The following is a 13,303-nucleotide window of genomic DNA, read 5'->3' on the forward strand; positions in this document are numbered from 1 at the left end:
CGCGCGTACGATACGTCGCGTATGATACGCGTCCATGTGAAACGGGCCTTATACCACGATGTAGATACCTTAGAATATGTAGGTATCATCGGTATTATATGTAATCTATAGGCCATGTAGATTTTACGTGGTTTATATTGTTTATAAGCAATAACAAAAAAAGTAAGTAAGATAGGTAAATTCTGATTTTACCAACACACAGGGCATAAAAATATCAACATTTCATAAAAAAAATTCCAAACAATTTAAATTCTTCGTATTCTTAGTATTTTCGACTATAACTTACAAATAAGGTTTAATTTTTTTTAGTACCATCAAATTGCAAAAATACATTTTGAAAAAAAAATTCGAAAAAATCGTTTGGTAGATAAACAGCATTTATGCCAAATTAATTTAATTAATCATATTAATAACAATAATGTTTAATCAATGCGCCATTAGTCATTACTATGTGCATTTGTTCAGAGTATTTAAACTGAACTTGAATTCCCATATGAACTTATAGTAATTAATATAGAAATACAATTTTGACCATAACTTATAATTAAAGTTTGAACAAGAAAATGTTAGTGTTTTATTTTAAATAATATTAATTTTCCTTTTATAATGAAACATACCTATCAAATTATTGTATAAATTCTAAAAGTCTGTAATTCGGTTATTTCGGTTACCGCCTTATCAGGAGTGGCAATATAGGAATTATCTACTATCAACAACTATCGACTATCTCCTTATGGCTTATCAGTTTTCACAGTAAGTTCACAAGTTTACAGACTCGCCGTTTCATGTGCTAGTTAATAAGTAAATTGTGTTCATTGCCGTTTGCTTATTTGCTCGTCAATCGTACATCCTTAGTCTTAGATACCATGGCCACTTCCGTTGCGACTAACCCTTCGACTTTGCTTCCACTCGGTAAGTGATACATTATAAAATATTATATAGGCACTTTACTTTTTACCATAGTTTAATTAAGTCTTTTTCAATGGTTTGAATTTTTGTCGTGGAGCGTGGTGCGAAAAAAAATTATTATACGTACTTACGTAAAATGAATTCAGTTATTTTGTAAAATCCACCATAATGAACCAAGTAAATTGTTTGAGTCATGAAGGTTTTCATAATTTATTTTGTTTTTTTGACAACAAAATATACATTACCCAATTGGATAAACAAATCTACATAAATGTTAATGTGTTACATATTTCAGAACTTGTGGATAAATGCATTGGATCTAGGATTCACATTGTTATGAAAAACGATAAAGAAATAGTTGGTACTTTATTGGGCTTTGATGATTTTGTCAACATGTTGCTTGAAGATGTAACGGAATATGAATCTACGCCCGAAGGAAGACGAGTCACTAAATTAGATCAAATATTATTAAATGGAAATAATATAACAATGGTAAATTTCTTATTTAATAATGAGTGATGTTATTCTATTATAAATTATAATAGGGATAAAAATATTAATTACATATTTATTGTATTTTTTTAGTTGGTTCCTGGTGGTGAAATGCCTGGTGAATAACATTTTAATTGAAACATCCATCAAGTCATACATCGACATAATATGTTTAACTATTAATAATAATGTGTACATGTTTAGCCCATCTAAATGTTCAAGTCTGAAATATAATAAGTTACTCATAACATTTTTTTTATACATACCTAACCAACAATGAACAAGTAACAACTATGCCTCTTTCAACTCTGAAAAATACATTTTTCTGGGTCTTAAACTATACTTAATAGTATAGTATTAACAGTATTAACCGATTAAATGAATATCATATGCGGTGATTGTAATAAAAATCAATATTATTATCTAAAATTAAATTGAACTTATTTATATACTTTAACATTGTAACATAAATTTATTCATCTGTAAAATAAAGTTATTTCCATAGAATTTGTACTTATACAAAAAAAGAATGATCAGATGTGCACGTTTGAAAGTGTTGATCGTTTCATTAGAACTACATTGTTGACATGAAAAATATTAATGTGATTTATTGTAATTATGGTTGTTCAACTTCTAATGTTTTATTAAAATTAGTTTAGTGAAATAACTGATTAACACTTCTTTTATCTCTTCAAATAATTCTAGAAAAACATATTAATATTAATTTTTGGATAGTGATTACTGATTAATGTTTTAAGTAAAACCTACATTTTACAAAGAATTCCGTAAATATGTGTATTGGTCACGATCTTAGAGGATAATCTTAATAAATTAAACCAAAAATAAGTTACCAACACCTGTATAGGCACCAAGTAGACGGGTGCCAGGCTGCTCAAGCACCCATTAGCCACCCATGCATTTGTTGTCTCCGTCTTACACGCGTACGACATGGCAAATTTTCGTTCAATAATGTGCCCTTAGTTTTATTATTTCTGAGTCATTTGACCTATTATCAATTTTTTATATAATAACATTATCTGTGCTTAAACGTTGGATTTTATTCGATATTTTAATTTTCAAGCGAGATGAGCATTTTTAATTTTTGATATTTCACATACCCCTATCTATTCTTGCTTGAAACTGAAAATTTCGAAAAATCGTCAACGCTTAAGCACAGATAATGTTCTTACCTAAAATTTTTATAATAGGTTAATTTAATTCACTCTAGCATCAAAACTAACAGCACACAATTGAAACTAGTGAACAACAATTTGCTGTCGTGGCGTCGTCCGTGTGTAAGACGGAGACAACAAATGTATGGGTAGCGAATTGATGGTTAAGCCTTTACTCAGTACTCACTATTTTTTAATTGTGAAGATAAGGGTGCTTTTCACCTAGAGAACCCAATGATTTTTGGAAATTTTAGCTACTATGCGGCCGTCAATCACCATTTTACATAGATAATATCATGAATAAATTAACTTTTATTATAGGCAGAATCATGGGTTAAATATTTATGAATTATGAATTATGGTAATGGGTAGCACAATATCTATATCTATACTTCTATACTACTATATAAAATGAAGTCGCTTTTTTTTGTTCGGGATAAACTCCGAAACTACTTATTCAATCGTCGTGCAATTTTTTATTAAATTAAAGAGGACATCACAGAGAAGGTTTAAGGCAAACAATTAGTCCGATTAAGTTAATAAATAATTAGTTATTATTAATTAAAATAACCGTGTGAATTGTATACCTATATATATATATATTATTGTACATATTGTGCGAGCCACGGGTTTCCTGCTACCTGACCTTTTTGTTCGTCAAATTGTATTTTGTTTGATATCGGCGGTGTTCCGAGAAGTTTATCACAACATATTGTATATCCAATATTCGTATTAATATCTTAATAATACAAATGTATACTGCTAATAACCAAGGCAGGTATAGTGCGCTCGCGTCGTCTGGCGCCCCCACTCACTACCATGACACATACTGTGAAATGGTTTCAAGAAAGGGCTATCTTGTCACCAACAAATGAGCAAGACGTCGACAAATTAAATGATTTGATTCTATCTAGGTTTGACGCTCAATCACAATAATGTACTATTCAGTTGATACAGTTTTAGAAAAAGAGGATGCAGTCCATTTCCCGACTGAATTCCTTAACTCTTAGACGCCTTCTGGAGTCCCACCACATACACTGATTTTAAAAATAGGGACACATATTATTTTAATGAGAAATTTGTGCCCACCCACACTTTGCAACGGTACAAGACTACAAATCAAAAAATTGAGAAGTTCATTTCTCGAGTGCATAATATTAATAGGCTGTGGAAATGGAAAAACGGTTTTAATACCAATTATACCCTCAGATTTACCTTTTAAGTTTAAACGTATTCAATTTCCCGTTAAATTAACATTTGCAATGACTATAAATAAAGCACAGGGACAAACACTTAACGTTGCTGGAATTGACCTAAGCCTTCAATGTTTTTCTCACGGTCAACTATACGTCGCCCTGTTACGTGTGACATCCAAATTTAATTTGTATATTTTTGCCCCCGATCCAGAAAAAGTTGATAACGTTGTTTACAAAGAAATTTTTTAAGTATTTGAATAATTATCAAAATACTGGCATAATTCATATCTTTTGTTCCATCCATAGTTATACCTACAAAATGTGCAAAGTAAATGTTCAAGTCTAGAAAATGAATAGCAATTTAATATCTGAGAAATCTTGCATTAGCGAAGCATTGCCGGGTCAGCTAAAAAAAAATAAAATATTATATAATAATTGTGTAAATAATAATTAGTTATCATAATATTATGATTATAAGGTCTGTGAATTAAATACCGTAAAATTGAGTATTTACTATTTCAGATTTTGTTTATGGCAGCACTGCTGTAACCCATGTGCTTTACCCATTGGAAATCTGGATGTTCGGATAATAGAATTATCACAACTTATTGACTACTGTTAAATGTTAATACTTAAGTACGGCTATAGAATATAGATAATTAGATATATTTTTAAAATCGTGGTACTAACTGGAGTGAACACTTAAAGTTAAAAACACACATTCATTGGGTAAGTAGTAAGTGCACATTTCTTAAAAAAATAGAATAATATACCTTTACTATACAATTTGTTTAGTTTAAAAATGTCGTCGTGGATAAAAGCATCAAAAGTTAATCAGAAAACGCACAGGGAACGCCACCAGCCGGATGTTCGTCAAAAATATGGGTTGCTCGAGAAGAAAAAAGATTATAAAGTCCGCGCTAGACACCACCAGGAACGTGAACGTGTAATGAAATTATTAAAGAAACGAGCACAAAACCGCAATCCAGATGAATTTTATTTCCATATGACGAATTCCAAAGTCGAGGACGGACGTCATACAGAAATACGAGAAGAAGATGAACATACTGAAGATCAAATTAAGCTAATGCAAACTAGAGATTTGAAATACATCAATATGCGTGCGACTATGGAAAGGAAAAAAATTGAGCGTTTACAATCCCAACTACATTTCTTAGATCAAGCTAATCAAACAAATAACAGTCATATATATTTCAATGATGGTGACCAGTGTCTTGGAAATTTACCTGAAAATATCGACACACATCCAGATCTTATTGAAAGGAAAACTAATCGTATGAGAATGTCAGATTTGGAAAAAATTGAGTTGCCAGATTTAGATGAAGAGACTATTAAGCAAATGATATCTGAAAAGAGAAAATCATATAGAGAACTAGAACGAAGAACTAATAGGGAAAAAGAATTATCTGTTGTACAGAGGAAACTGGAAATTAAATCTCATTTGCTTGGTTCTAAGCAAGAACAGCCAAAGAAGATAAAACCCGCAACAAAAGATGCAGCCCCAATTTATAAATGGAAATACGAGAGAAAAAAGTAATCCTTATTTATTTTTCTATAACAAAATTAATGTAAAAATTGCTTTGACATAATAGTGTCCTTCTATTATAAATAATATACAATATATTTAACAAATTTGGTTTATTTTATTCTTGACTTTTCTCATAAATCATATACTTTGGTATAAAATCTATGTTTTCCGCTTTAATTAGAGGACATTCTTTAACACCAACCTCTGAAAAAAATAATAAATAATTATAGACTGGAAAGTTGATGTTATGCTACAAATATTAAATTAGATATTCAATCACTACATATTGATAGTTCAAACACAAATAAAAATAAAACAATTAACCCTTAAACTAATGTTAAATTATATTCTTTTAAGTAGACATTATTTAAGGATTTGTGAATCTCAAAAATGCACAGGATTTAAAAATTAATTTTTTTATACCAATTAATAAAGTAAATTAATAGTAATTGAATTCAATCCATCATCAATACGACTTACCATAAGTCGAACAATTATTTTGCAGTATGTCTAAAAACCGTTTACCATTGGTAGCGATACTTTTATCCCAATTACCAATAAATAAATTTTGTTTTAACACTATTCTCTTATTTGAATTCTTCAATTTAATAAGCATCTGAAAACAAATAATTTCATAAATATTAATTTCCAGCAGATAATATACCTAGTTTTAAAAAAAGAGCATACAATTGATTGGCAAAAATAAGTTTATTCTTTTAGTTTTATCTTATTAAAGCACAATTCCTCATGAAAATATTATTAAATGGAATATTTAATATTTAAAATATGGATAATGTTATCTATAGGTATTTTTTGATGTAATAATTGTGTCCACCATTTCCCTCCCAGGAAATGTTCAACGTCGTCTCAAATGCAACTGACCCAAAGTTTAACTCAAGTTTTATAGACCAACAAACAATAAAAATGAAACAATTTTTTATTTGAGGTGCTGTTAGTAAACAGCTTCCTACTCAAATTATCCATGTGGAACTTTTATTATTAAACATGTACTAAATTTTCAAATTGTTTTAGTTAACAGATTGTAAATAAATTTTAAATAAAAAAATATATGAAATAACTAATAAGTTAAAATACAAGCACAGCAAAATGTATAGAATACTGATGAAAGAAGCAAGCCATTCGTTGATGACACTATTTTATGTGAATTGTATGTATCTATAAAAATGTAGTAATTTTCATAAAATATAAATCTCCATATCTGAATAATATGTTATTATAATATTTATTTAATCTTCAGGGGTCTAGGACTACCATGAATTGTGAAAGAAGAAAAGTTTTTAAATAGCAAATTTTAATGAGAAAATAAACAATTTGAAATATTTAATAGGAGTATCTAAGCTTCTTAGTGTAAAAAATTCACATAATATTTATTATATTAAAATTAGCTAACACTAAGCAAAATAAAATAATTTTAACTATGAACAATTAATATACTAATTGTATAAGTGTATAACATTTAAAATGTAAAATAAAAAAAACAAATAAATATTTTCAATGATATTTACCAGCTTAGACTAAAAAGCAAAAGAATAAAACTTGAATGTAATTAACAAAAGTAAATTAGAAAATTATCAATGTTTATTAAAAATAATAACCTTAATTTTATACTTCACTTCAAAATAGTTAAATGGATTGTTGGATGTATTTGTAGTCGGAATAATTGCTGGTAATTTTAAAGGATGACTATCCCATATTTGTTTATTTCCACTAAATATATATCCTCGTATTCCTTCTGCAATTACTCTGACATGTTTTACTGGTAATAAATGATGAGTCTTCCAGTACTTGGTAATCTATGGTATGTATAATAAATATGATACTTAATATTATAATAGTATAAAAATATTTTAAATACCTCATACACAATGCAAAATAATCAAGTATCACATCACATAAAATTATTACTTTCGATCACAGACTTAGAATATATTATATTATAATCAGGGCTGGCTCAAGGGAAAATAGTGACTAGGCAAAATCAAATTTTGCCACCCCTAACAATATAATATTATCAGTATTTTGAAAATGCTGCCCTCTTACTAAAGTGCTACTTAAGTGCCTATGTCGCCTACCCCTTGAGCTGGACCTGATTATTATGCTTAGTAATGTTTAAATTTAATTTGAATTAAAACGACAAATTTTACAAATTTATCTTTTTCATTTTTGTTTTAAACACATTTTACAATAGATACATAATTATCTATATTATACAATAGTAAAATATACCAAATTTAAGTGAAATGGTTTATCTTTTTAAATTCAAAATATTCAGTTTCAGTCATAGACGTTATACTAATAGACGGAGTATTGGGACATGGCCCAGGCGGATAGTGTGGTCTCAATGGTCTCATTATAGATAGAGTGTAGTTATATGTTGTACACCAAGATTAGCGCAATCACATCAAATTTTTGGAACTACAGTCATGTTATTTCTAGTAGTATTATGTCTATGGTTTGGGTTCAAATATGTAAACAAATATAATTTTAAAAATACAACTAACCTGAACAATGAGTATTTTAGAGAAAATTATATCTGTCCTAGAATTGTTTTGTATCATAGCTATCACATGAACAGTTTCACCTGGTAAATAATATGACTGGTTTAAATTTAATATCATCTCAATTGATTGGCAAAGTGCGTAGAATGGCACAAAGAATGTTGCACGTTTAACCTATATAAAGTGTAAACAATTCTATAAAAGAACTATTAATGAAAACTATTACAAATAATACTTACGGAAGCGTCATTACGTTTGTTCAGACCAACCCATTGGTTTACACTAAAATAGTCTAGAGTGGTTAAACCATTATATTGCACTTCTAGTTTGTACCTTGTATGACCAAATGGGACTTCATGCGATGGTGGCAAATTGTTTGGCAAAACAATGTGGAACTTAAATATTTTGGAATATCCTAGATATAGGTAAATGAAATAAATGAGACAATTATTGATAAACAATAATTGCAAGATCAGTAACCTTCTAATTCGTCGATCAGTGACAGATTAGCCGTATCCGTATGTGTGTCATCTTCTTTACTCAGCACTGCCATGCCGTTGAAGAACACAGAGTATTCGTCGATTTCACCATCGGTCACCACAGTATTTGCGAGACCCGGTTTCCATATACACGTGAATCCAGTGACCTTTATCCTGGGCTCAACTGTCCGCAACGTACAATGAAAACATTTAGAACAGTAGACATTAAAAAAAATTGGGTACTTAGTACTTACTATCGAAATCAAAGCATTCTCGTACGCAGAGTATGCCGTTAATGACGTCGCCTGGGAAGTTCACTCGACACGTTTCATCCAGGTAGAGTTTCATCTTGAGCTGATTACGGTTTACCGAATTTCTCAGTCCTCATTAATTTTGTTTCTAATGTACGCATCTCATGATACGGATTGTAGTAGACACCGAGCACAGATTTAAGGTGTATCCACTGTTTAGGTTCGTGGTGGACAAAAATCTAGCGACAAATCGGTTAGGTTTCAAAACAATGTACTGGCAAGTAGGTAATCCAAATTGGTAATGATCATTGATCAACCATCAATAATGTAAATACGGGGAAAGACTAATAAGAAGTGAGAAGTGACAACTAACAAGTACCTTCGCAGTACAACAATACAATATTAGTATTTATTATTATCTATTTATAGTAAAGACTCAAATGTCCAAGGATGTAAATAACATTTTATCAACACCGCGACTCTTGAGGTTTAAAAATAGCATTTCACTAATTTTCCCATTTTTGATTCAACACCAATAGAATACCGTAGGGTATGTACCTATATAATATTATTACAAAATAAAATTCGATAATCCGGTGTAATACTACAATGACCGTACAATTTTTCTTGATGCGGCCACTGTAGAACAAAAAGTAAAGAATTTAGTGGCTTATTAGTGTGTGTCGGAAGCGATCGGCGCATACGACAGAACTTGGTATTAGGTCTATGGATTTATCATATTATAATATCACAATCATCTATGGCAGGGATCGGCAACCTGCGGCTCTTTTGGTCTAAAGTTGCGGCTCTTCAGTTTCATACTCAAAAATTAACCATTTTATTATATAAAAATATTGAATATGTTTTGTGCGAAAAATATTTTAAATATTTTTGTAGGAATAAATATTATTTCTTGTTTAAACTTTAAAGTCGTTTATTTTAAATCTAAAATCATATATATTATAAACAAAATATAATGTTATGTACTATAATATTGAAACGAACATTTTTAGTGGCTCTTTAAAAACTTGGAAACTTTGTAAATTGTAACTTTTGGCTCTTCCGTCTCAAAAGGTTGCCGACCCCTGATCTATGGTGATTGTCATCGATCGTCGGATACGATTCACAATTCTATAATAATTTCAATGGACAAAAAAAATATTTATACCGCGCCAACGATAAACGGGCAAGTCGTTAAACAGTACTTTAGTACCTACATGATATGACAATATTGTTGTATCATGAGTACCTATTCAACATTTACTCTCACATTTCGTTCTGCTCAAGTTATTTTCACAAAAGAGAGACGAAAACGGACGAAGATAACAGTTCTTTGATACATTGGAATCTGCACTCAACATATGCCACAGCTATATTTAATCTGAAAACTGAAGAGTCGATGTTTACATAAGTTTTTTTTCCTATTCTTTTGGATCTTACATTCTGACATTTAGTTTTTAGTCTTAAAACTAATATCTAATTTATTTAAATCTGCTACCCGGGTGACGTAGACGCATGTTTTCTTCCCGGGCGCGCAATGCATAAAATACGCAAGCACGAACATCACAAATGTCGACGCGACGACGCCACCGCCAGGTCGTAGAATAATAATATATTTATACAATTGTATTATAATAAATAATAATATTAAATTTGCATAGGTACTTATATAAATAGTGCTACCCATATTCCATAATACACACGGGCATTCTTCTATCCTTCAAAAATTAACAATCAATATTATTTTAATTTATTACTTTCTTGATTTTTAATCAAGTAAGTATGGTAATTGAAATGAAAAAAAGGTGGATAAGTGGATGTCGCTCTGCTGTACGGTAGGTGACAAGTGGGTCACTGTAATGGATGGTGTTAAATTTGAATTCAATGATATAATATCATTGTATAAGAAAAACGATTCTGAGCGAAAACGGTCAGTCAGCCTATGATTTTACCAAGTATATTTGATGATATTATTGTGAATAAAGTAATTTATATATAACCTATTTACGTGGAGCCTTGTTTTAAATTTTCAATCCTTAGCCATAAAAGTTAAAAATTTATAAATTTTTAACTACAAAATAATTAATAAATTATAAATTTGATAAATGTTGTCAAAATTTGAACTTAAAATGCTTATAAAAAAAAATTGTGCCTATGTATTTTTAATATTTTTCAACTGCTATTAGAACGATATATCAGGAGCCTTATATTAAATTTTCACGCTTTTTTACCCAACAAATAAAAATTTATTGATATTTATAGAAAAAAAAACTAAAAAAATTGAAAACTGACAATGTCCGTAAACAGCTCAAAAAGAGTCAAAATATTTTCAACATTTTATGGTGTATAGAAAATGCTAATATAAACATTCAGTGAAATTTTCAAGTATCTACAGTCATTCGTTTTTTAATTACAATAAAATAAGAAAATTGTTACATGAGAAATCGAGTAAATATCAAATGTTGTCAAAATATAAATTTCAGACGCTCATAAAAATTTAATTTAAGTTTCTGCTAGACATTTTTTTTTTGATAAAGGTAGACAAACTTATGAGTAATCTTATATTACATTTTCAAATCTTAGATTTAAAAAGAAAAATTTTTATGAATTCTCATCAAAATAATTTGCTATTTTTCGTGATTTTTCCGTATTTTGTCAAAATTTGAACTTTAAATGCTTATAATTAAAAACTGTGACTAAGGATTTTTAATTTTTTTCATCTGCCTTTGAAACAATAACCTAGGAGCCTTCTATTAAATTTTCAAGCTTTTTTCATCAACAGATAAAATTTTATTGATATTTATAGAAAAAAAAAACTAAAAAAATTGAAAACTGACAATGGCCGTAAACAGCTCAAAAAGAGTCAAAATATTTTGTAAATTTTATGGTGTATAGAAAATGCTAATATAAACATTCAGTCAAAATTTTATGTCCCTACGGTCATTTATTTTAGAGTTACACCAAAAACCAAAATCGATTTTCTCGAAAACATATTTTGCGTAAAAATTCCCGTTTTTCCATAATTTTTCTTTTGTTTTTCACGTCGCTTGTGAAAACTACTGGGAAATTTTTACTTTTGTCCCCCCAAAGTACCAACTAGATTCACTTTCCTATCAGAAAAGTTACTATTGAAGAAAATCCAAGCACTTTTACTGACAGACACAAAAATTAAAAAATTAAAAATTAAAAAAAAAATAAAAAAAAAAACACACATCATTGTAGAATCAATACATTCATCGCTTCGCTCAGAATCTAAAAGTCTGAATTTTGAAAATTTCGAGAATTTGTGTTAAATAGGAAAATAATAAAAATGTAACTATCAGTAATGACAACAATGCTAAATCAGCTAAATGTACAACAATTATTATGCCTAAACCTACCAAATTAAAATTTCGACAAAATTGATAATTGAACGAAAAATAATTATTTTAGTTGCCTATTATGAATCTTACCAGGTACTTAATACAAACATTAAATTATTATTCAAAAACACAATTTCGTATATTACTATTTACTAAATACATTGAAACTAAAAATAAACATATCATAATTACATTCTGAGTATAATATATAATATAATATATATATATGAAAATCGATAATAATCTAAAACTTAAAATATACCCAATACAATTAAAATTAACATATATTAAATAATTATTATTCATGCTCGTCAGATACTGTACTGCCCACCAGATTATGCTTTACAAGTCAAAAATAAAATTATTTTAATTCATTATAAAATTGCTACAAATCTCTACATGTTCGTAGTATTTTAAATACATATATGAAGCTAAAAAAAGGTGGGCAAGTGGGTGGTGGTCTGCTGTACAGAAGGTTACAAGTGAGTCACTGTAATGGATGGTGTTAAATTTGAATTCAATGATATATAATATCATTGTATAAGTACAAGAAAAATGATTTTGAGCGAAAACTGACAGTCAGCCTAATATATTACCAAGTAGGTATAATTATTGATGATATTATCGTGAATAAAGTAATTTATACATAACTTATTTACGTGGAACCTTGCTTTAAATTTTCAATCCTTAGCTATAAAAGTTGAACACTATACATTTTTAACTACAAAATAATTATTAAATTTTAAATTTGATACATTTTGTCAAAATTTTAACTTTAAATGCTTATAAAAAAAAATTGTGCCTATGTATTTTCAATTGCTATTGTAACAATATATCAGTAGCCTTGCATAAAATTTTCTACCCAACAAATAAAATTTTATTGATATTTATAGAAAAAAAACTAAAAAAATTGAGAACTGACAATGTCTGTAAACAGCTCAAAAAGAGTCAAATTATTTTCAAAATTTTATCGTGTATAGAAAATGCTAATATAAACATTCAGTGAAATTTTCAAGTATCTACAGTCATTCGTTTCTTAATTACAATAAAATAAGAAAATTGTTACATAAGAAATCGAGTGAATATCAAATGTTGTAAAAATATAAATTTCAGACGCTCATAAAAATTTAATTTAACTTTCTTGTAGACATTTTTTTTTTAATAAAGGTAGACAAACTTATGGACAATCTTGTATTACATTTTTAAAATTTAAATAAATAATAAAAATGTTTATGAATTTTCAACTCAAAATAATTTGCTAATTTTCGTGATTTTTCCGTATTTTGTCAAGATTTGAACTTTAAATGTTTATAAATAAAAACTGTGACTAAGGATTTTTAATTTTTTTCATCTGCCTTTGAAACAATAACCTAT

General features: G+C 28.6%; 3 protein-coding genes across 3 annotated transcripts; 2 read left to right on the forward strand and 1 right to left on the reverse strand.

Annotated features, from left to right (window-relative positions):
- Nucleotides 1–698: 698 nt before the first annotated feature.
- Nucleotides 699–1,651, forward strand: LOC132945195 (U6 snRNA-associated Sm-like protein LSm5). Its single transcript, XM_061014872.1, has 3 exons — nt 699–912; nt 1,205–1,401; nt 1,495–1,651. Exons 1-3 carry the CDS (start codon nt 867–869, stop codon nt 1,525–1,527), a joined length of 276 nt encoding a protein of 91 aa, XP_060870855.1. The 5' UTR covers nt 699–866; the 3' UTR covers nt 1,528–1,651.
- Nucleotides 1,652–4,344: 2,693 nt separating this feature from the next.
- LOC132945736 (probable U3 small nucleolar RNA-associated protein 11) lies at nt 4,345–5,422 on the forward strand. Its single transcript, XM_061015489.1, has 2 exons — nt 4,345–4,498; nt 4,565–5,422. Exon 2 carries the CDS (start codon nt 4,572–4,574, stop codon nt 5,325–5,327), a length of 756 nt encoding a protein of 251 aa, XP_060871472.1. The 5' UTR covers nt 4,345–4,498; nt 4,565–4,571; the 3' UTR covers nt 5,328–5,422.
- LOC132945735 (uncharacterized) lies at nt 5,318–9,145 on the reverse strand. The gene is made up of 7 exons (XM_061015488.1): nt 8,571–9,145; nt 8,318–8,500; nt 8,077–8,252; nt 7,841–8,011; nt 6,935–7,132; nt 5,799–5,934; nt 5,318–5,522 (listed from the first exon to the last, which is right to left on the reverse strand). Exons 1-7 carry the CDS (start codon nt 8,662–8,664, stop codon nt 5,434–5,436), a joined length of 1,047 nt encoding a protein of 348 aa, XP_060871471.1. The 5' UTR covers nt 8,665–9,145; the 3' UTR covers nt 5,318–5,433.
- Nucleotides 9,146–13,303: the final 4,158 nt, after the last annotated feature.

Source organism: Metopolophium dirhodum, chromosome 5 (genome assembly GCF_019925205.1).
Source record: "Metopolophium dirhodum isolate CAU chromosome 5, ASM1992520v1, whole genome shotgun sequence".
Taxonomy (NCBI): Eukaryota; Metazoa; Arthropoda; class Insecta; order Hemiptera; family Aphididae; genus Metopolophium; species Metopolophium dirhodum.

Excerpts from the sequence above, each read along its gene's own strand:
- LOC132945195 (XM_061014872.1), top strand. The coding sequence starts at position 867 with ATGGCCACTTCCGTTGCGACTAACCCTTCGACTTTGCTTCCACTCG. Across the intron at positions 913-1,204 it reads TTCGACTTTGCTTCCACTCG|AACTTGTGGATAAATGCATT; the intron begins GTAAGTGATACA and ends TACATATTTCAG. Across the intron at positions 1,402-1,494 it reads ATGGAAATAATATAACAATG|TTGGTTCCTGGTGGTGAAAT; the intron begins GTAAATTTCTTA and ends GTATTTTTTTAG.
- LOC132945735 (XM_061015488.1), bottom strand. The coding sequence starts at position 8,664 with ATGAAACTCTACCTGGATGAAACGTGTCGAGTGAACTTCCCAGGCGAC. Across the intron at positions 7,133-7,840 it reads CTAAAATACTCATTGTTCAG|ATTACCAAGTACTGGAAGAC; the intron begins GTTAGTTGTATT and ends TACATACCATAG. Across the intron at positions 5,935-6,934 it reads AAGTGAAGTATAAAATTAAG|ATGCTTATTAAATTGAAGAA; the intron begins GTTATTATTTTT and ends ATTTGTTTTCAG.
- LOC132945736 (XM_061015489.1), top strand. The coding sequence starts at position 4,572 with ATGTCGTCGTGGATAAAAGCATCAAAAGTTAATCAGAAAACGCACAGG.